The sequence below is a fragment of the Verticillium alfalfae genome, genomic scaffold, assembly GCF_000150825.1.
Source record: "Verticillium alfalfae VaMs.102 supercont1.4 genomic scaffold, whole genome shotgun sequence".
In the NCBI taxonomy this organism is placed as follows: domain Eukaryota; kingdom Fungi; phylum Ascomycota; class Sordariomycetes; order Glomerellales; family Plectosphaerellaceae; genus Verticillium; species Verticillium alfalfae.
Window position 1 is genome coordinate 2,113,175 of NW_003315035.1, and position 22,772 is coordinate 2,135,946.

The 22,772-nt window shown below is 55.1% G+C and overlaps 6 protein-coding genes across 6 annotated transcripts; 4 read left to right on the forward strand and 2 right to left on the reverse strand.

Annotated features, from left to right (window-relative positions):
- Positions 1-33: 33 nt before the first annotated feature.
- Positions 34-219, forward strand: VDBG_04119 (tricarboxylate transport protein; the record flags this gene model as incomplete). The annotated part of the gene is made up of 1 exon (XM_003006120.1): positions 34-219. The coding sequence occupies one exon, from the start codon at positions 34-36 to the stop codon at positions 217-219; it is 186 nt and encodes a 61-aa protein (XP_003006166.1).
- A 1,792-nt stretch (positions 220-2,011) lies between these two features.
- On the forward strand, positions 2,012-3,763 carry VDBG_04120 (MFS transporter; the record flags this gene model as incomplete). Its single annotated transcript, XM_003006121.1, has 5 exons — positions 2,012-2,259; positions 2,349-2,543; positions 2,597-2,670; positions 2,730-3,154; positions 3,215-3,763. 5 exons carry the CDS (start codon positions 2,012-2,014, stop codon positions 3,761-3,763), a joined length of 1,491 nt encoding a protein of 496 aa, XP_003006167.1.
- Positions 3,764-4,218: 455 nt separating this feature from the next.
- VDBG_04121 (conserved hypothetical protein) lies at positions 4,219-4,858 on the reverse strand (the record flags this gene model as incomplete). Its single annotated transcript, XM_003006122.1, has 3 exons — positions 4,219-4,232; positions 4,284-4,722; positions 4,856-4,858. 3 exons carry the CDS (start codon positions 4,856-4,858, stop codon positions 4,219-4,221), a joined length of 456 nt encoding a protein of 151 aa, XP_003006168.1.
- Positions 4,859-5,739: 881 nt separating this feature from the next.
- VDBG_04122 (transcription-associated protein) lies at positions 5,740-17,571 on the forward strand (the record flags this gene model as incomplete). Its single annotated transcript, XM_003006123.1, has 6 exons — positions 5,740-5,794; positions 5,847-6,028; positions 6,083-6,361; positions 6,484-9,819; positions 10,134-15,676; positions 15,726-17,571. 6 exons carry the CDS (start codon positions 5,740-5,742, stop codon positions 17,569-17,571), a joined length of 11,241 nt encoding a protein of 3,746 aa, XP_003006169.1.
- A 636-nt stretch (positions 17,572-18,207) lies between these two features.
- VDBG_04123 (UPF0029 domain-containing protein) lies at positions 18,208-19,076 on the forward strand (the record flags this gene model as incomplete). Its single annotated transcript, XM_003006124.1, has 2 exons — positions 18,208-18,536; positions 18,587-19,076. 2 exons carry the CDS (start codon positions 18,208-18,210, stop codon positions 19,074-19,076), a joined length of 819 nt encoding a protein of 272 aa, XP_003006170.1.
- A 608-nt stretch (positions 19,077-19,684) lies between these two features.
- VDBG_04124 (conserved hypothetical protein) lies at positions 19,685-20,966 on the reverse strand (the record flags this gene model as incomplete). The annotated part of the gene is made up of 2 exons (XM_003006125.1): positions 19,685-20,872; positions 20,934-20,966. The coding sequence occupies 2 exons, from the start codon at positions 20,964-20,966 to the stop codon at positions 19,685-19,687; spliced, it is 1,221 nt and encodes a 406-aa protein (XP_003006171.1).
- Positions 20,967-22,772: the final 1,806 nt, after the last annotated feature.

Genomic DNA, 22,772 nt, shown 5'->3' on the forward strand with positions numbered 1-22,772 from the left:
TCACTTTCATCACAAATAGAAGTCGTCAACGAAATGACAGTGCTGGCCACCGAAGCATCCAGAGCCCAGGCTCTGAACACGCCAAGATCACATGTAGGAAGACTCAACGAGTCAAAGGCTTCAGCGTTGAACCAGGATGAAAAACGAAAGATCTCCCCCGCACTGTCGTTGTTCTCTGGCGGTGTCGCTGGAGGTGTCGAAGCCACCATTACTGTATGACGTCCCCTGACTTCTCCAAGACCCAAGACTTCCATGACAAGACAAGGAGAAATGCTGACGAACATGCTTTCAAGTATCCTTTCGAATTCGCAAAAACTAGGGCGCAGTTGCAACCAACCCATTCGAGAAATCCCATGGCCGTCATTTCGCAGGTCATCCGACAAGACGGAATACGAGGCGTTTACACGGGCTGTTCAACTTTGATTCTAGTATGTGATATAGCGTGCCTGGCGACCTCTCAGTTCCAACTACGCTAACGCGCGTCGACTCAGGGAACAACATTCAAGGCTGGCGTCAGGTTTCTCTCGTTCGACTCCATCCGGAACCTGTTGATGGATGACAGAGGGAGGTTATCGCCAGCTCGGGGCATTCTTGCTGGAATGATCGCCGGTGCAGTTGAGAGCATAGTGGCTGTGACACCAACAGAGCGTGTCAAAACAGCCTTGTATGGACAAAATGATACTCACTCAGGGTTCATCATCTGACATGTGTTACACAGGATTGACGACGCCAAATCCGGGTTGCGCAAATACCGCGGCGGTGCTCATGCCTTGAGACTGATCATGAGCGAGCGCGGCATTAGCGAAGTATACAGAGGCTTAGCATCAACAACATTGAAACAGTCGGCGACATCTGCCGTACGCATGGGCTCCTATAATGTCATCAGAGAGGTTTCAAACCAGTACGACCTGCCGCAGAATAGTATCACGACCTTCGCTTCTGGAGCTTTAGCCGGCATCATTACAGTATATGCCACTCAACCTTTTGACTCTGTCAAAACAAAGGCGCAGTCTGCAAAAGGAGCCAGTACTTCTGAAGCGTTCAAAAGCATTGTGCATGAACGAGGAATTCGGGGCCTGTGGAGTGGCAGTACGATGCGACTTGGACGGCTAGTGCTGAGCGGCGGCATTGTTTTCACGGTGTATGAGAAGGTATCAGGACTGTTTAGCGAGAGACCATAGATAGGATACGTCTGGTGACAGTGAAAAAAGCAACCGCTTCCCAGGTTTTCTCAAGTATCTATGGTCAGAACCTCGTGACAACAGCCCTATCGTAACCCCAATAAGATATTCTAAATTTCTGACGAGATGATAAATATTTCGACCAAAATATTCAATTGGTTGGAGCCACGATATGCCCAAGTACGCAGTTGCTGGGTTTCTGAGGGTCGGGAAACTTGGAACCCAGTATCTGTCTACGCCATCATGTCTTTGGAACCTCTTCCGCAAGATCAATAACAAAACAAGATGTTTTCGGACGGAATTGCGTATCAATGAGGTATCCGGCTAGCAGCCGGGACCTCCTCAGTTTGACACTGGCTTTGGGTGAAGAAACGGGTGGGATCTGTGTTCCCTTCCCGCGGGAGGCACGGTAATGCGGAAGCGCATCAACCCCGCACCAACCTCTGACATGGAACTCTCCTAGACAGCGCCAGTCCGACTCATGGCCCAATACTAGGCCCAAAATATTCCTTGGCCGGGCTTGAGGGCATGTGGTGACTCGTCCGGGGCCCCGCACTACCCCGGAGCCAGGTCGCTCATCGGCGCGACTGGCGGCCGACTAGCCCTCAACTTCTACCCGTGCGCCTTTGCCGTCGCAACTTCGAGGCATGATGGAAGGCGTGGGAAACTCAGCTCCTTTCACAAACAATAATGTATAAAGATCAGTCGTGTCGCTCGCTAGAGAGGTCTTGATATACCTGGGCAAACCGGCACTGGCTTTTCATCAAATTATCGCACACAACCGAGCTACCAGTGCAGCAATTTGACTCGACATGGCGAAGCAAATTCCAATGACTGACTCCACGGTCAAGGATACTACCATGGCCGCTAAGAATACAGGCAAAGAAGGCCAGGTCGATGTTCAACTCGAGGACAAGGCCGACGCCCGCGAGGAGCACGTCTCGCCTCGCGATATTCAGGGGCAATTCGACCTTCTGCGCGACCTCAGCGATGCTGAAATGGAAAAGTTGAACAGATCAGTTGTCAAGAAGATCGATTGGCGTATGATGCCCTGCATCACTATTATGTTTCTCATGAAGTATGAAATCCTTGCTTTCTCCTTGATGCATCTTGACGAAACACTGACACAAGAAGCTACCTTGACCGGATTAACGTCTCCAACGCCAGGCTGGGGGGCTTACAGGAAGACCTCCACATGACGGATACGGTATGGAATACGGGAATCTCAACTTTCTATATTGGCTATCTTGTTGGCCAACTTCCTGGCAACCTATGGCTAGCCAAGGCGAACCCTCGATGGTTCCTCCCGTCAGTCATGATGGCGTGGAGCGCCGCGACCATCTGCATGCCTGCCATGAAGAGGTATGCGTTGATCGAAATGCAAAAGCGAGACTCTAGACTGACCTGGAAATTAGCGGCGCTGGCTTCGCTGTCTGTCGCTTTTTTATTGGCCTTGCTGAGGCACCCTTCTTCCCTGGTATCACCTTGAGTAAGCCCTCCCAAGCTATACCTTTTGATGTCCACTACATGTGCTGAAAATATACACAGTGACATCCTCTTGGTATACAAAGGCGGAGAATCCTATGCGCATGGCCATCTGGCATGCCGGAAATACCATCTCCAACATTCTGTCTGGTTTCCTGGCAGCGGGTATCCTGACAACCATGGACGACATTGGTGGCCTGCATGCCTGGCAATGGTTCTTCATCATCGAAGGTGCTGCATCCATCCTTGTGGCTCTTGCTGCTTTCTATTTGCTGCCCGACTGGCCGCACAACACTCGCTTTTTGTCTCCGGCCGAACGAGAAATGGCCCAATATCGAGTGCTCTGCTCCAATGGCGGAAAGGATGAAGGCATCGGCGGCACTTGGGACGGCATCAAGGAAGCTATCATGGATCCTTTCACGTGGTTCTTTTGCCTGATGCACTTTGCCTTGGTCACTGCTCAAGCTTTCAAGGATTTCCTCCCTTCGGTAAGTCAGAACTTGGACACGGAGCAATACGAGACCCAAACTAACAAGTGGGCGCAACAGATCGTCAAAACTTTCGACTTGGGCGAGCTCACGACCTATTTCATTCAAGCGCCTCCTTATGCTTTTGCATATGCGTTTGCATGCGCCTGTGCCTGGTCGTCAGGACGCCGTCAGGAGTCATTTTGGCATATTGTCATTCCCATCATCGGGAGCATGATCGGTTGCGCAGTGCTCATCTCGACGGAGAACATAGGCGCCCGCTACTTCGGCCTCTTCCTTCTCATCTCCGGCACCTACAACGGCCTCAATTTGCAACTGTCTTGGGAGACGACCGTCGTGCCGGCACCGCGAAGCAAGAAGGCTGCCCTGATCGCCATTGCCAACTGCATCAGCCAGTGCAGCCATTGGTTCAGCCCTTACTTCTGGCCCCGTGCCCATGAGCCCTTTTATCGCCTTGGCGGCGGGCTCGTCCTAGTTGGTTGCGTGCTAGTTATCGTCTCAGCCGGACTCGCAAGGTGGCGTGCGCAGAAGCTGAACAAGAAGCTGGACATTGCCGAGGGATGGTCGGAGCATTCGGGCGTGGAGCGGGGCTGGAGATTCGTATACTGATCGTGACGCCAAACCACACCAGATCGTGGGGAACGAGAGAGACAAGAGTGGGACAGTATTTGGGTCTAAAGCTGCGTTTGGAACCAGCCAACAAACGATGAAAACGAATATTGATGATCCAGAATCACTGTGCAGCCGATCCTTCTACAACCAAGCCTTGTCGACCGGGCCCCGTGACACATCTTCGACTCTCATGCAACAAGAAGCCGTCTGGAGGGCATCGCAATCACATACGACCATACCTACTGGAAAACTCGGGATCCCGTCCGCTCTCCCCTTGATAAACCAGTAAGGGCCGAACTAGTAGTTGGGTGGGTGACCACCAGCGAATCCTCGGTGTTGTATGTTTTTGGTGTTTTCTCCTGTGGAGACACCCCTGTTCAGGTACACCGAGTGCAACAGGTACTCTGCCTTGAGTCTCTTGCGTCGAACCAAGTCACCTCGTTAGATGTTGTTCATTTTTCAAATCCTTTTTTGTGGTTAACAGCCTGGATGTAGTAGTGTGGCGGATCTAACTTACCTTCGGAGAAGAAGATCTCTTCTCGAGCCCACATGTGCAACTTCTCCTTGCGAAAATGCTCAAAATCCCACTCACCCCTCTCAATACGATTAGGATGAATGAATATGTAGGTGGTTGTTTCCTGCTCCTCACCCTCGACCTGACCTTCACCCTGCGCGTTGCCCAATTTGGTGACAAGCTTTACCTTGACTGCTCGCCTATCGTACTCGCTGCCTTCAAAGCTGTCGAGTTTTTGTATGTTCGCGTCTGTCAAACCCGTGACATAGCTGCCCAGGACGGACCGGCCTTCTTCCGGAATCACGCCTGGATAGTCTTCGCCCTGGACACGATGACGGCAATGATCATGTAACACTGCAGGAGTGAAGGTGTACAGGCTCTTGATGACATCAGAGGGGTGTGACGTTCCCTGAACAACTCTGAAGAAGACACGCGGCTCCATCTGCCAGGAACAAAGTCAGTGTTCATGATCATGCCATGAAAGGATAGACTATTGTTACCAGAGTGCCTGGGCGCAATGTTAGCGCAATGGCCATCTTCCTTTGGTCTCTGTGGCAAGAACAATAGAGACTCACCATAGAAAAATGCGGTATGCGGTCCACTCATGGTGTTTTTACTCGCTGGGCGAAGAGCAAGATCACGTATAACAGTCGGAGCGATGCCAGGAGGTCATCAACGAGCTAAAAAGACCTCGATATCGCGATTGGCTGTGACTCAAGGGAGAAGAATTGGAAACCGGGAGGTGAAGCACACGAGATCAGACGTTCCATAAAGGATGACTTCTGAGGTGAGGGGTGAGTACTATATCGAGCAGGGTCATAGGATATGGACACGACTACTATCTAGTAGTCAGCCTGGGTAAGGTGTCGAGTCACAGCGGGTTTGGGTGCGGACTGGAGACTCCAGGGGCCGATAACGGGGAAGCTCCACCATTTCACGATCTACAGACTTTGGAGATAGAGCGTCGATAAGATTAGATCTCTCTATCCAGTCAAAAAGACTTAAAATACACACTAGTAGCAGCCTGCATGTCTAGCGTCGGAGTAAAGTTATTACATGCCCTAGCGTCAAATGATTTGGCGGCCGGCGCCCCCAGCTCTGTTCGTCGCGTCGTTCGTCGTGGAAATTTCACACCAAAGGCTGGCTTCTGAAGGTTTCCCATAATCCAAACACCCACACCCACCAGCGTTCAGCAGCCGTGCCTGAATCGACCCGAACCCCACCACGACATATCACCGAAGGCATATTGTGGATGACGGATCACAACGGCATGGTCTCCTGATTCTTCTTCTTCTTCGTCTTTCCTTCAGCAACTTTCCTTTTCCGTCGCCAAAGATACCCCTCCTATCACGCGAAGCAAGGCAACCGGCGCAGCCTTGCGACGAACCGTTCCTCGACACCGAGCACCCCATGCCCTCATGATACACAACACACGAACCTGTCTCGACAACCTCCCACAATGTCGGGCACAACGATTGACGATGTCGTGAAGCGATTGAGCACTCCGGAAACGGGTATGCCTCCCTTTCGACAGCATCACGAGATTGTGCCTACCTATTGCTACAGAGCGGCTAATGGACGCGAATACAGAGACGAAGATCAAGGTTGAAGCTGCTACAACGCTTCGCGACAGTCTAGACCACTACACGGCCGGTCCTATCTATGCGCCGTTTCTCAAGAAGCTAATGCCCATCTTCATCAACATTCTCAAAGGACCATGCATCTTCCAAAGCAACTCTCCAGAGCAGGTAGGACAATGTAGCTGTTCCCGTCACCAGAAGTGCAGACAGTAACACTTTCAGAAACTCCGAAACTGTATACTGGAGGTTCTCCACCGTCTACCAACACATCCCTCTCCAACCGAGCCTTTCGAGCCCTTCGCCGAAGAGATCGTCGACCTTTTGATGCATCTCGTACGAACAGATAACGAGGAGAACGCGACATTGTGCGTCAAAATCATATCGGATATCATGCGCCACCAACACAAGGTGCTGGCTCAGAAAGTTCAGCCATTCCTGACCCTCATTCAAGAGCTGTTTGAGCAGATGGAGAAGGTCGTGCGGGAGCAGCTGACCAATTACGTCCAATGCCGCACAAACACAGGCTGCGCCCCCTCAACACCTGGCTCTTCCAGACCAACTTCCAGTCTCTCGGCCAGGCTCACCAGTAGCATCCGTGACTGACCTTGGTCCCGATCCCCCAGCAGCAGAATCGACTGCTCCTGAAGGGCATGTCCTCGTTCAAGGTGTTATCAGAATGCCCGATCATTGTGGTTTCGATCTTCCAGGTCTACAGAAATACGGTCGGATCCAACGTCAAGCTCTTCGTGCCCCTGATCAAGGGTGTTCTATGCCTGCAAGCTAGCGCCCAACGACAAGCACACGCTGATGCGAAGGCCAAAGGTCAAATATTCACAGGTGTCAGCCCCCTGATCAAGAATAGGGCAGCGTTTGGAGAGTTTATCACTGCTCAGGTCAAGACCATGAGCTTCCTGGCCTACCTTCTGCGGCAATACTCGCAACAACTGCAAGACTTCCTTCCGACCTTGCCGGAAATTGTTGTCAGACTGCTGAAGGACTGTCCACGGGAGAAATCGAGCACGCGCAAGGAGCTTTTGGTGGCCATCCGCCACATCATCAACTTCAACTTCCGCAAAATCTTTCTCTCCAAGATTGACGAGCTTCTTGACGAGAAGACATTGATCGGCGACGGCTTGACAGTATACGAGACGATGAGGCCGCTTGCTTATAGCATGCTGGCTGATCTCATCCATCACGTGCGGGACCAGCTCAGCCCAGAGCAGATTCGGAAGACAGTCGAGGTGTATACCAAGAATCTCCAGGATAATTTCCCCGGCACGAGCTTCCAGACCATGAGCGCCAAGCTCCTCCTCAACATGGCGGAGTGCATCGCGAAGATGCAAGACAAGGTTGACGCTCGACACTATCTTATGATGATTTTGAGTGCCATTGGAGACAAATTCAAGGCCATGAACACGCAGTACCCCAATGCGGTGAAGCTGTCCAAGTTGTACAAGCAACAGGCTGCTGAGGGAACTGCCGACAGCTACCTTGCTGACAAGGAACACCCGCCTGACTGGGATGAGACTGATATCTTCACGGCAATGCCCATCAAGCCCACGAACCCGAGAGACAGAGGTCTGGATCCTGTCGCCGACAATAAGTTCTTGTTTAAGAACCTCATGAACGGTCTGAAGAACACTTTTTACCAGCTTCGCACATGCAATGCCGGCACCAACGTGAACCTTCAGAATGCCCCGGCGCAATGGCAAGAGGTGGCTTATGGTTTCACGGCGGAAGAGGTCAAGGTTATTGTCAAACTCTTCAGGGAAGGTGCCTATGTCTTCCGCTACTACGAAATTGAGAAGCCTGCTAGTGAATCTCAGTACATGTCTCCCGTGGAGTACATGGCCAACTTCTACATGGTCTCGAGCAGTAAGGAGGAGAAAGACCTGTTGGAAACATTCGCTACAGTGTTTCACTGTATCGATCCTGCGACATTTCATGAAGTCTTTCAGCAGGAGATCCCTCATCTGTACGACATGATCTTCGAGCACACTGCCCTGCTGCACATACCGCAGTTCTTCCTTGCCAGCGAAGCTACGTCGCCCAGCTTCTGTGGCATGCTGCTGCGATTCCTGATGGACAGGATTGATCAGGTTGGGTCGGCAGACGTGAAGCGATCGTCCATCCTGCTCCGGCTTTTCAAACTAGCCTTTATGGCAGTCACTCTCTTCGCCAACCAGAACGAGCAGGTCTTGCTTCCGCATGTGGTGGACATTGTGACAAAGTCTATCGATTTGTCTACCCGGGCAGAGGAGCCTATGAACTACTTCCTGCTCCTGCGCTCCCTTTTCCGAAGCATTGGCGGAGGCAAGTTTGAGCATCTCTATAAGCAGATTCTCCCACTCCTCGAGATGCTCTTGGACGTACTCAACACATTGCTCATGGCTGCGCGCAAGCAAACCGAGCGCGATCTCTACGTTGAGCTGTGCTTGACCGTTCCTGCTCGATTGAGCAACCTTCTGCCACATCTCAGCTTCCTCATGCGACCATTGGTCGTTGCATTGCGCGCGGGAACTGACTTGGTAGGTCAAGGACTCCGAACCTTGGAGCTGTGCGTCGACAACCTAACGGCCGACTACCTGGACCCCATTATGGCACCAGTCATTGATGAGCTCATGACGGCATTGTTCGACCACCTTCGTCCGCATCCCTATAGCCACTTTCATGCGCACACGACAATGCGTATTTTAGGAAAGCTCGGTGGCCGAAATCGAAAGTATATTACCGGTCCTCAGCCGCTGAGCTTCGAGGACTTCGCCGACGATGCGACTAGCTTTGATCTGAGGCTTGTGGGCTCAAAGAAAGACAGAGCTTTTCCAGCGGAGTTGGGCGTTGATTTGTCCATCCGCAAGCTGATGGAAGTGCCCAAACCCAGCAAAGCCAATCAATCCCGTCACTTCGATGGCTACTACAAGAAGCAGTCCTTCCACTTCATCAAGTCCCAATTGAAGCTTAGGATAGGTTTTGACAACCTCCCGGATGACCTGCCAAGACTTCTCCGCCTGCAGGCGCAAGACCTTCTGTCCAGAAAAATCGAAGTCGACCTGTCGGCATTCGATGCTTCCGACAGGGATCGTTCTATCGCCAAGAAGGATCAACAGGATGAGCTTGTGAGGCGTCTGCTGAAGGCAGTCATGTTCGCTGAGTCTCTTCCAGAATTTAAGGATGAGGCGGCGTCTTTTCTCATAAATGTTGCAAGGCACTTCACTATTGTCGACATCGGGCGGTCGGTGGTCGATGTCAAGCACACCTACAGCCAATTTAACCCCACTGCTGGCGAGGGCCCCCTATACATCGATACCAGGGTCTTTTCTGACGCCATCGTCGAGTCACTATCGTCCGAACACCCTGATGTGCGAGATTCTGCGCGGAGAGTCATCCGCGAGATCTACATTACGGCATCGACAATCTTTGGCTCAGCACAATCGGCCGCCCGCCTACCGTTCTTCGGCAATCTCAGCACGACATTTTGCCATGCCTGCTACGAAGAAGAATGGTTTACGAAAGCCGGCGGCACCCTCGGCGTCAATTTCCTTCTCACAGAATTGGAGCTGGGCGATCAGTGGGCGATCAGCAAGCAGACAGACTTCATCAGGGCGCTCATGTATGTCGTCAAGGACATGCCCCAGGACTTGCCAGAGAAGACAAGATCATCTGCCCAGCTCACACTTGAGATTCTCCTGAAGAAAGTTACCAAGAACGCCAAGAAGGAAGACGCTTTGCCATCAACTACACCCGGTCAAGCTCCGCAGCGGCACCGACTGGCTCAGATTTGCATGCATTTCAATAACGAGCTTGCGCATATGAATCGTCATGTGCGCGAGACGGCGAAGAGATCACTGGAGCTGATCGCCAAGGCAGCCAGTTGTGAGGTTTGGGAATTGATCGAGCCGTACAAGGAGCGCTTCCTCCAACCGATCTATTCCAAGCCCCTGCGTGCTCTGCCGTTCCCTGTTCAGATCGGGTACATCGATGCGATGACCTACCACATGACACTCCAGCATAGACTGGGTTACCTTCGGTGAAACCTCAATCGTCTGTCAATGGAGTCTCTTGCCTTGGCGGATGCCAGCGACGAGTCACTCCGCGAACAAGCCAGCGGAAGTTCCGTTACTCATGACTATATCGTCAACCTCCGCGTAGCATGCATCAAGATGTTTGAGCACTGCCATGAGCTTTGATGAGTTTGCCAAAGGCACAAACATGGCGGCCACGCGAGCCAAGATTGTCTCCCGTCTTTTTCAAGTCCCTCTATTCCGAGTCGCAGGCCACTATTGATGCCGCCAACGACGCCCTCAAGTCCGTACTACAACAGACCAACAAGCTGCCCAAGGATCTCCTTCAGGGGGGACTGCGGCCTGTTCTCGCCAGCCTTCAAGATCCTAAGAAGCTGACATCCCATGGTCTGGATAATTTGGCTCGTCTCTTGAAGCTTCTTACAACATACTTTAAAGTCGAGATAGGAAGTCGCCTTCTCGACCACGTCAAGATTCTAGCGGATCCGAACGTGTTGCAAGCAATCTCCTTCACCTACTTTGAGCAGCATTCTCAGATGAAGGTTGTCTCTGCGGTTTTCAACATTTTTCACCTCCTCCCTCCCGCTGCTGAGACCTTCAAGGAACGTCTGATCGATCTTGTGCTCGACCTCGAAGAGAAGTTGCGCCGCACTCATGTCAGCCCTTTCCGACCTCCTCTCTACAAGTATCTCAACCGCTACCCGGCAGAAATGTGGGCTTTCTTGATGCCGAAGATAGGCGAAGTCAAATACGGTCGATTCCTGGCTCAGGTTCTCTCCCATCCCGACAGTGGACCCCTTCGAAAGGAAGCCGTGTCCGGCGTGGATAACCTGGTCAAGGCCTGCAACGAGATTGTCACGCAAGACAAGGAGACAAAGTTTGTGGCGATCATCAACACGATCCATGTTCTTGACTCTCTGGGTCAGTGGCCCGCGTGCGACGCTTGGATGGACAAGAAGGAAATCTTGACATGGATGAAGCAAGTGGGCAAAGAGCTCGAGGCACAGCTGCGCAAATACACACTGGCAGCTAACCTCCGAATGCCGGCTGCTCAAGCTTCGGAGCAACTCATGAACATTCTTCTCAAGTCTCTTGAGAGAAATCCGAAGGATTTGGAGTCACTGTTCAGCATCGTCGAAGCGGTCACATCCGAGGATTTCCGAGACCCTCAACCCCTCATCGCTTATGTGTACAAAAACATCATCAACAACGATTCTGTGGAGATTGGCGTCGCGGCAATTTTGAAGTGTTTGGAGGCCTACTCTTCCCGCAATGTTTCTCAGAAGATGAAGTGCTTCTTGCTGCACAACATTGTCAACCCCACCATTGCAATGGATGTTCAGCGGCATTGGAACTCCACACAACAGGGCCAGCCGCGCTTGATAGACCGAGCTGTCATTGATGCTGTAGTGGCAAAGGTCTGGAAGTCAAACCAAGACACCAGCCAACAGGATCACGACGATCTCGCTCAACCCGGCATCGATCACACCAAGTTCGAAGTCCTTCAACTGTCCGCACTGCTCTTGAAGTACCACTACCAGACGATCCAGGAGACCAGGAAGGATATCATCAAGAGCTGCTGGACCTTTATCCGCCTCGATGATGTCATCAATAAGCATGCAGCTTATGTGGTCATTGGGTACTTCATTGCGCTCTACGATACGCCCATCAAGATCGTTACTCAGGTCTATCTTTCGCTGTTGAAGGCCAACCAGAACGAGGGCCGGGCCCTGGTGACACAAGCCTTGGAGCTCGTGGCGCCTGTGCTCCCCAAGCGACTCAACACTCCGCAGAACGACCGAAACGCGGCTTGGGCTATTGCACCGAGAAGAGTGCTGGCCGACGAAGGCCAGAACGCGCAGCAAATGACGAGCATTTTCCATTTCCTCGTTCGACACCCAGAACTGTTCTACGACTCCCGCGACAAGTACGCTATGCTGATCATCACGTCGCTCAGAAAGGTTGCCGCACCTGCAACCGCGTCGAATGAGTCAAAGAAGCTCGCCTTAAACATGATGTGGCTCATCTGGCTTTGGGAGCAGAGGAGAGTGGAAGGCAAGGGTGATGCCCTAGTACGCTCTCAATCACAGTCGCCAAACTCAAAGAAGAGGAAGCTCGACGGTGACCAGCCCATGTCGTCACCTCCTTCTGTGAAGCAGCAACTCGCGCCCAACGATTATCAGATCCCTCCAGTTGGACGTCTCAAGATGATCCGCTATCTGATTGAGTTCATCGCCCAGTTGAACGAACGGTATCAGGTCCCATCTGCCAAGTTCAAAGACTCGCCCACGCTGGCCGGTTTCGCCTCGCCTAGTGCATCATCAACTGAGCTCTGCAAGAAGTCCATGTCACTTCTCTATCATCTGCTGCAACCTCAATACTGGAGTGACCTCGACATTGACCTCTTTCCTCATGTCACTGATGCCGTCCTCGCTAGTGACAGAACGCAAACTGTTCTTACGGCGGATCCGAGCGATAAGGAGAAGTTTGATAACAAGTTCATCACCAACATCATCAACACTCTGCAAGTCGTCCGGATCATTCTCAATGTTAAATCAGACGACTGGGTCCAAAAGAACATGTCCTCTATACAGAAGGTTCTTGACAAGTGCTTGAGGAGCGAGAATCCGGAAATCCAGGACTGTCTCCACGCTGCGGATCCTGAGAACGATGACAATCGGGAGCTCAAGGCTATCGTCAAGCGCGTTCTGGAGGCTGTTCCCGAAGATGTCCCTATGGAAGATGCCGATGCCGACGGTGAGACAGAGGCGCAAACTTCAGAAATCATCCAAGCTCTCTCCACAACAGCTGGAGAAGCTATGGCAGCAGGCAACTACACTTCTGGAGTCAACACCTTGTGGTCACTTGGCAACCGTAAGCCAACAATCATTGACCAGCACATTCCCGTCCTCATGAAGGCCCTTCAGAGTAAGCTTGCACGTGAACATGTTCAGCACTACAGCATCGTCGCGAATCTGCAAGCCGGCGGAGCACCTCCTAATAGGGGCCCGGATGCGCCACCGTCTGGCGAAATGTCAACATATGACCTCGAGGTCTCAACAGCTCTCATGCTCAAGGCTATGCAGGTTGTCGCTCTCAGGATGGAGGTCCTCGGTGACAACCGTCGCCCGTTCCTCAGTGTCCTGGCCACACTAGTTGAAAAGTCTATGCACATTCCCTTGTGCGAAGAGATTCTCGTCATGGTGGAGGGATGGGTTTTCCGATCCGAAGGCACGTGGCCGACTCTGAAGGAAAAGACTGCCGTTCTCCACAAGATGCTCTCTTTCGAGCACCGACAAGATCCCGCCATGCTCACAAAGTTCCTTGAGCTCGTGATTAGGATCTACGAGGATCCGAAAATCACCAGAACCGAGTTGACTGTGAGGATGGAGCATGCTTTTCTCATTGGCGCCAGAGCGCAGGATGTTGAGATGCGAAATCGCTTCATGGCCATCTTTGACAAGAGTCTTTCTAAGACGGCAACTGCCCGCCTGTCGTACGTACTCACGGCTCAGAACTGGGACACTCTTGCAGATAGCTTCTGGCTTGCCCAGGCCTCGCAGCTTCTTCTGGGTGCTGTGGAGCTGAATGCCGCTGCTCAACTGCACGCCGAAGACTTTAGGACACTGCCGGCCAGCCAGTTGTGCATGATTTACGCCAAGGATACCAGAGAGCCGGCAAACATGGCGGACGACAAATTCGACAACCTCATCGCACAACATCGTCGCTTCATGAACGAAATCGCGGATGTCAAGGTCCGCGACCTCGTCGAGCCCCTCAGCCAGCTCCAGCACATCGACAACACGTTGGCCCATCAGCTTTGGGTGTCGGTTTTCCCAATTTACTGGTCTGCGACGGCCAGAGATGAGCGCATTGAGCTTGAGCGTGGAATCGTGACACTCCTGACGAAGGATTATCACAGCCGTCAAATCGACAAGCGGCCCAACGTCGTCCAGTCGCTGCTGGAGGGCGCTGCGAAGGCGTGGCCCAGCTGCAAGATACCGCCACACGTGCTCAAATACGAAGCCAAGACGTACGATACGTGGTACACGTCGCTCGTGCAGCTTGAGAATGCAGCAATCAAGCCGGAAATGGAGTCTGCCAAGGTTCGCGAGAGCAATCTCGATGCTCTTGTCGATCTTTATGCGTCATTGCAGGAAGACGACCTCTTCTATGGAACCTGGAGACGCCGCTGCCAATTTGTTGAGACAAACGCTGCCCTCTCTTATGAGCAGAACGGCATGTGGGATAAGGCTCAAAAGATGTATGAAGCTGCACAGATCAAGGCTCGAACTGGCGTCATCCCTTTCTCGCAGGGAGAGTACATGCTGTGGGAGGATCATTGGGTCCTCTGCGCCCAGAAACTCCAGCAATGGGACATCTTGCAAGACTTTGCCAAACATGAAAACTTCCAAGACCTGCTCCTAGAGTGTGCCTGGCGCAACACGGAGATGTGGCAGGACGGCAACCAACGAGATGCATTGGACACTCTGATCAAGGGCGTTATGGACGCCCCTACGCCTCGCAGGGCGTTCTTCCAGTCATTCATGGCCCTTCTCAAGTTCCACAACAAGTTGGAGACGCACGCCGAGTTCGCCAAATCTTGCGACGAAGCGATCCAGCTGTCCATCCGCAAGTGGCACCAGCTTCCTCAGCAGCTCACAAAAGCACACATTCCGCTGCTACAGAACTTCCAGCAGCTGGTCGAATTGCACGACGCTCAAGTCATCTGCCAGAGCCTGTCGAGCACCAACCAGTCGAACCTTGACGTCAAGTCCGGTGAGCTTAAGTTACTGCTTGGTGCGTGGCGAGACCGCCTGCCCAATGTATGGGACGATATCACAGCTTGGCAGGACCTTGTCACATGGCGCCAGCACATTTTCGGGCTCATCAACCAGACCTACTTGCAACTCCTACCACAACAGGGTGGCAACCAGAACACTAACGGTGCTTCGTTCGCATACCGCGGCTACCACGAGACGGCGTGGATCATCAACCGTTTCGCCCATGTCTCTCGCAAACACAACCTGCCCGATGTGTGTATCAGCCAGCTGAGCAGGATCTACACACTGCCCAATATCGAGATTCAAGAGGCGTTCCTCAAGCTTCGCGAGCAAGCCAAGTGTCACTTTGAGAATCCCGACGAGCTGACGAGTGGATTGGATGTCATCAACAATACCAACCTCAACTACTTCAATCCGCCCCAGAAGGCCGAGTTCTACACGCTCAAGGGCATGTTCCTGGAGAAGCTCAGCCAAAAAGAGGAGGCTGACAGCGCTTACGGTACCGCCTTGTACTTCGATATCACCGCGGCCAAGGCGTGGGCTGAGTGGGGCTACTTCAACGAACGAAGGTTCAAAGCGGACGCCAACGATGTCAATTCGGCTCGTCAGGCTCTGACAAGCTACCTGCAAGCTGCAGGAAGCTACAAGAACGCCAAATCGAGAAAGCTCCTTGCGCGGATCCTGTGGCTCCTCAGCCTCGATGATGCCACGGGGACCATTGCTGCTGGTTTCGACGACTTTAAGGGAGAAACACCGATCTGGTACTGGATCACGTACATTCCCCAGCTGCTCACAGGTCTCGCCTACAAGGAGGGACCCCGCGTCCACCAGATCCTCACCAAGATCGCCAAGTCGTACCCTCAAGCGCTTTACTTCCAGCTCCGCACCAACCGGGAGGACATGGCGGTCATCAAGAAGAACCAAGAAGCCAAGGAACGGGCCCGCCAGCGCGCCCAGTCGGCTGCGAATCAGCAGGCAGCGCCTCTCCCTCAGCTGCGAGAAATGAGACCGTCTCGGGTGCTGCGTCAAGCTCGAGACCGGGCACGCCAACGGCGACAGCGCTCTCGTTAAGACCGAGGGCGGTGCCCCCAAATCATCGTCGGTGGCACCGGCACCTGCAGACGGCGGCACGCCCGCACCGGCAGCAACCCCAGTGCCCGCTCCCACCCCTACGCCTGCACCGGCTTCTGCGCCGGTACCGGCGCAAGCGGCTCAAGCTCAGAGTGACCAGCAGCAACAGCAGTCCGGGGCCGGCCAGAAGAAGCCGCCCTGGGAGCTGACCGAGGAGATTATGAGCCACTTGAAGTCTGCTTTCCCACTGTTGGCTCTGTCAATGGAGACCATGGTGGATCAGATCCAGAAGCACTTCAAGTGTCCTCCGGATGAGGACGCGTATCGACTGATCGTGGCGCTGCTGAACGACGCTCTGGCCTATGTGAGCCGTATGCCTTCATCATTTGCCAAGATTAAGCTTCCGTCGGCGACTGAGACGAACATAACGCGGTTTGCCGAGACAATTCTGCCTCCGCATATCAAGAAGTCGTTTGAGGCCGACTTTGTGCAGACCAAGCCGACGATGGACGACTACATTTACAAGCTCCGAAGATGGCGCAACAAGTTTGAGGAAAAGCTCGACCGCCGATCAACGCGTGTGTCTCTTGAGGCCTTCTCGCCGCATCTCAGTGAGTTCCGGTACCAGCGATTCGACGACGTTGAGATCCCCGGCCAGTATCTGGAGCACAAGGACAAGAACCAGGATTTCATCCGCATCGAGCGATTCCTGCCAAACGTTGAGCTCGTGCGGTCCATCAGCGCCTCATACCGGCGGCTCAAGATCCGCGGCCACGATGCGAGCGTGCACTCGTGGGCGGTGCAGCACCCGGCGGCGCGTCACTGCCGACGCGAGGAGCGCATCCTGCAGCTCTTCCGGCAGCTTAACCAGACGCTCAACCGGCGCAAGGAGAGCCGGCGCCGTGACATGCAGTTCACGCTGCCGCTGATGGTACCGCTGGCACCACACATTCGCATCGTGCAGGAAGACACATCGTACATCACGCTGCAAGGGGTGTACGAGGACCACTGCCGGCGCAACTCGATGAAGAAGGACGACCCAGTGCTGTTCACGATGGAGAAGTTGCGGGGTGTCCTGGACACAAAGAACGCGGTATGTATCCGCGGCGATGGGCATCCAACGGACGCACGTACTGACCAAGCACAGAAACACGGAGAGCAGACGGCGACGGCGCGTCTCGAGGTGTTCAACGCGATCCAGGAGAAGTGGGTGCCGCACACGGTGGCGCTCGAGTACTTCCAGAAGATCTTCCCGAGCTTTACGGACTTTTGGCTGTTCCGTCGGCAGCTATCCTACCAGATGGCGGCGCTGACGTTCATGACGTACATTCTGTACATGCACAACCGGTACCCGCAGAAGATCAACATTGCGCGGGCGTCGGGCAACATTTGGGGCTCGGAGCTCATGTCGTACATGAGCGCGGGCAAGCCCTTCTTCCACAACCCGGAGCCGGTGCCGTTCCGTCTGACGCCGAACCTGCAGACGCTCATGGGCCCGCTCGCGATGGAGGGCATCTTCAGCTGCTCGCTCATGGCGATCGCGCGGTGCCTGCTCGAGGGGGAGCACGAGCTGGAGAACGCGCTGACGCTGTTTGTGCGGGACGAGATGATCTTCTGGTTCACGAGCTCGCACCGGGCCGTGCAGATGACGGAGCACCAGCTGCGCGAGTCGGTACAGGTCAACAGCGACTCGATCGTCAAGCGGGCGACGAGCCTCGCGCAGAGCCCGGCGAGCAACCTGCCGGCCAACCAGACGGTCATCGACCTCATCGCCAAGGCGGTCAACCCGATGAATCTTGCGCAGTGCGACGCCCTGTGGATGCCGTATCTGTAAGGGGCTGTCGTGGGGTGGATGAGATTTGGGGAGAGCAAGTGGGACACATGGCAGAGAGAGAGAGAGAGAGAGAGAGAGAAGCGTGAGCGAGAGCGTGAGCGAGAGCGAGAAAGCGAGGACATTCTTTGTTTGTCTGTACAGCATGGCGTTGGGGATCGATGGATGGGAGGGAATGAATGGGGTAGTCGGCTGGGATGGGTCGGAACGAGGAGCTGCGCTGATTTTGTCATGGTCGTCGTTTTTGCCACGTTGTATGATCAGTTATGATTGTCGTCACAAGGGCACGAATAGTGTCTGTTCCTTTTTATTAATTCGGTAATATTTATCATCCTGGGCATTGTCCCTTGCAGTGTGCTGGTTTCGTGATCAACATCACATCATACATCAATGCCTCGCCGTGTTCGGACGTGATACGGGACAAGTCTAGGTACAGTGCAAGCAGCCGCATCGCTGTGGAGCGAGACACTGTAGAATCCACTCGAGCTGGATCCAACATCTCGCGTCGACAACCTCATTGTCAAACTCATACCGGGCCACTCACTTGTCGCTTGTCGCTTGTTCTCAGGCTCAGCAACACTTGGGCCGACGCTTCACTTTGCTTGGCTGCCTCTTCAGTGCTGCACAGACAAGTGCGCCATGCCGTCAGACGAGCTCAGCGATGAGATTGAGGCTCTCAATTCCATATATGGCGATGGCACCCTGTCGCCGTCAACATCATCAGATGCGGTAGATGTGTACGTGCTCGTGCTGCCGGCCGAGGACACAGATGCCGGCGCAGACTCTTCCCGACCTCGCCGCCCGCGCCGCGCTACGCCTGTACATCCCGCCGTCGTATCCGTCCTCGGAACCCCCATCGGTGCTGGCCACCCACTCAGCCGGCGCCCACGCAAGCCCGGCGCCGCAGCCCACGCGCTGACGCTCTTTTCGCGGCCGCTTCTCGCAGAAGACGTACCACGCCAGGCGAGGTAATGCCTCTCCTTGACGGCCATTGAAGACTTCTCCCAGCGGCATGCAGGCGTTCGCCCCGGAACGCGCGCCCCGGCATCGCACACGCGTCACCTTTCCGCTCACGCGCTACGTCGCCAGGCGCAGCAGGGGCATCAGCAACGGGTGCAGACACGCAGACGCCGCCGCCGTGGACGCTCTCGGACCCGCTGACGGAGCTCAAGTCGACGTTTCTCGCGCGGGCGGCAGCCGTGACGTCGCCGGCGCAGGCCAACGCGTACGTGGCGCACCTGCTGGCGACAGACAAGAAGGCGCGGGCGGCGACGCACAACATTACGGCTTGGCGAGTGCGGGGGCCCCGGGGCGCGAGCTTCCAGGACTGCGACGACGACGGCGAGAGCGCGGCTGGCGGCAGGGTACTGAAGCTGCTGCAGATGATGGACGTCTGGGACGTCATGGTTGTCGTGACGCGGTGGTATGGCGGGCAGAAGCTGGGGCCGAGGAGGTTAAGCGTGATAAACATGGTCCAGAGGCAAGCGGTCCTCAGGCTCGTTTGGTGAAGGCTACCCGGTGGTGGACGGGGGGAGGCAAAGGGAGGGAAAGAAAGTAGCGGCCAGGGCATCGGGGTTGTAGAAGAGATGAATTTGGCCGTGGCGCAGAGCCATGATGATGGACATGTCAAAAGACAGCACGATAGTGTGTGGAAGTGGAAGAATTGCTGCCTTTGGGTGTTCGTCGCTTTCGATATTTCATGAATCAGCCTTGTATTTTTATGGAAGCTGCCAGTGGCCACTGCCTACCGCCTGCCTCGATGTCCTTGGTGCTGCCTGCCCCAATCGTTTCTTGATACCGCCTGCCCGATGTCCTTGATGCCGCCTGCTCCAATCGTTTCTTGATGCCGCCTACCCGATGTCCTTGATGCCGCCTGCCCCGGTTTCCTCGATGCCGCCTGCCTCGATGTCCTTGATGCCACCTGCCTCACATCAAGCTCATGCTCCCTTGTCCCTGCTCGTTTCCCTTCGTGATGCATCATGACCGTCGCCGTTTCTTTGGGCTCCAGTAGCCCTGGTATATATCTCAACAGCCCTCCCAACGCCCAGCTACATCCAAATTCAAGCACTGTCTACAGCAGTAGCTCCCAAAATCTGGCCGCCTCGCCCTGCTCTGGTCAGGCGCCAGCACCACCGTTTCCCGCAAACCGCCGTCCGACACGACAGCCCATGGCCCGCAACCCAATTGACAGGGATACTGCACGAAGCCGGGCCCGCCACGCCGCACACAGATGCCCCGTCGCCTCGAGCGGCAGCCCCGGCGAGGTCGAGCGAGACGGCCCACGAGCTCCTTCGTCGGCCGAGCCCACGAGCGTGTCCCCAAACAGCGGCACGAGCGCCCGATCGAGCAGCAGACTCGGCGGGTCGTCGACGGCGAGCGTCAGGCTGAAGAAGCGGGGGCGCGCCACGAGCGCCGACACGACGGACGCATAGAGCCGCGCGTCGGACGTGTCGAGCCAGGTGGGCGGTGGCGCGCGCCGCGACGATGTCGACGACGTCGTCTGGCGCGAACCCAGGCCCGGCCGCGAGAAGGACGTCGGCGAGCCGTGGCTCGGCAGCGGTGTCTCGCGCGCCGAGAGCTGGACGAGGCGCAGCGTCGGGTCGACCGAGGGCACGACGTTGCGTGTCTTGAGCTGGGCGAACGTCCTGTCGAAGAGGGTCGCGAGCGTGGCGGCGTCGGCAGAGGCCGGCGACTCGGGCGTCGCCGTCGAGCTAGCGGCGAGACCAGAGCCCGAGCCCCCCGGTCGCGAGGCCACGAAGCGGTTGCCGTGGTCGGCGGGGCACTGGAAGCCGCGGGCCGTCAGGGCGGCGAGGACGGTGGCGCGGTCCTTGGCGGGCACGAGGATGAAGTCGCTGTAGTAGGTGGAGATGAAGAAGATGGGGATGCCGGCGAGGGCGAGGGGCGCCGTGAGATCGAGGATGCGGGCGACAATGTCCGTGTCGGCGCCTCCGCCGCCGCCGCTAATGACGGAGAGGACGAGATAGGTGTCGGGCGACAGGAAGGCGGGCTTGCGCACGTGCGACGGCAGCGTTTCGAGGATACGGTCAATGGCGGGCCGGAACACGGTGCGCGCCCAGTCGGCGTGGCAGACGACCGAGGCCTCGAGGGGCGTCACGCTGACGTTGAGAAAGTTGTGCTGGTGGTCTTCTGTGAGGCCGGGCAGGCTGTGCTGTGGCCAGGGCGGCGTCTCGCGCGCATCGTCAGGGCTGATGGTCTGCGACTGAGGGAGGAGGGCCTGGAGGACGGGGTGCAGAAAGTGGGCGTAGAGCATGGGCGGGAAGTGGATGAGGGAGTACTCCCCGGGCTGTCATTGCTGTTAGGAGGAGAGGAGCTCATGCCTGGCGTCGGCAGGGGGCCAGACTTACGAGGATGGTGATTAGGACATTGGGAGCCACCATGTCGCTCTTCGCATCCTCGAGGGCGGATGTATCACGCCCTTCTCCGAATGTGAGGCAAGGGGTCAAGAGGTCCTTATGCGTCGAACCGTGGTGGAGGTCAATGTAGTGTGTTGACTAAGGCGTTTGAGTCTGAACTTGGTCCTCGAGACGTGAGAGTTGTTGCCCTTGGGAGGAGTCAATGGTGATGGATCGCGAAGTGACTGTCAAGGCCCCCAGAGACCAGATTGAAATAAAAATAAAATAGCCCGGGCCGGTCTGTGCTGGACCAGTCGCCCAGCCGACTGGGCAGTCCGCCGGCGATGCAATACGATGCGAAGCGGTGGCCCACGACGTGGTGTAAGTGAGGGCCGACAGCGGGCCGGGCGAGAGCGGAAGAAAGAGGGAGAGAGAGAGAGTGAGTGAGAGATAAGGCTGGCGGTGATGAGTTAAGACTGACACGTCACGGAGATGATAAAGTCGCCGGCCGTACTACTGTCTATACGAGAAGGAAGTTTTTTTTTTTCCTTTTGGAAGTTTGCCTTTCATTGGTATATTCAAAGGCTTCTTCTCCCTTTTTGTCTTTTTGGCGAGTGTGTACGAATTGGGTCCCAAAGTTTAAACGTCACGATGCGTGTGAACGAGACAACGACATTGATGGAAAGCAGACGTCAAAGGAGCGCGATGAAACCCTTACATACAGCCCCCCCCCCCTTCCTTCTTCACCCTTAGGTGGCCTGCGGCCGCAAGACGGGGCCCCTTATCTGCATTCTGCATGGCATCTGGGGGGGAAGCTAGCGACAATGGGGTCTAGCATGTCGGGTGGTGCTTCGATTGCTTCATGCAGGTTCACCGGGCGGTGGTGTCTCTCTGCTGGCCCTCTTCGGGAGGTTTGGCATCGCTTGAAGGGGCCAATGGTCAGTGGGTTGGTCGAAAGCAGAGACGTACGATGACATGTCTTGTCATGTTCTGCTTTGAGCCAGGGCGCGCCAGCAAGTTGGCCTCTTTGGGTGAGCTGCAGCCTTGTTTCGTACCACTCTGCGTCGACGAGACGGCATCATCCATTGATCGGTCCAACGGAGGCAGGTGATGGCCAGCTGAAAATTATGACACGGCCTTGTTGGCAGATGATGTGAGTGCGTGTTGTTCCCCCACGCTGCAACTCTCGATCTGCAACCCTTGGCCCTCAATCCACAACCCTCAACCCTCGATTGCTCTCGCGACCTGATGCGCCGGGCTCGGCACACGCAGACAAGCTGGGACGAGGTTTCCCTCTCTACTGCACACGAGTCATGGATACACTTCGAACTTGGCAGACTCGGGGACTTGGACCCGGACTCGTACAGGGAGGAGACCACGGCAGACTAGGCGAGAATGGACAAACACCAAACACGAAGTAGCATCCTTGAACCCCCGAAAGACAATAGCATCACTTGTGCCTATAATTAAAATTGAAAAACGAACACCAACGGCTGAACCCCGCATTGTGCCCTTGTATGCTCCCCAACCCCCTGCTCGAGGTTACACGTGCCGTAGGTGGCTCTCCCAGCTTCTGTTCGAAGCTCAGCTGTGGCGTCTTTCTATGCCTGTGTTTTCCCCCTTATGCCGGCCCATGGTCTTGTTCCCAAATGTGACAGGGGTCTACCATAACCATCATCGTCGTCATCGTCATCATCGTCAACATGCTGGTTCTGCCGTTTGCTTCTACCCCTCCCCCCCCCCCCCCCGGTCTATCTTCGGCATCAAAAAACATGTCCCGGCTGCCTTTGAACCCAAAGCCTGGTCCACGCAAAGCTCCCAACGCCCGCTTCGGTGCCGGCTCTCACCTGT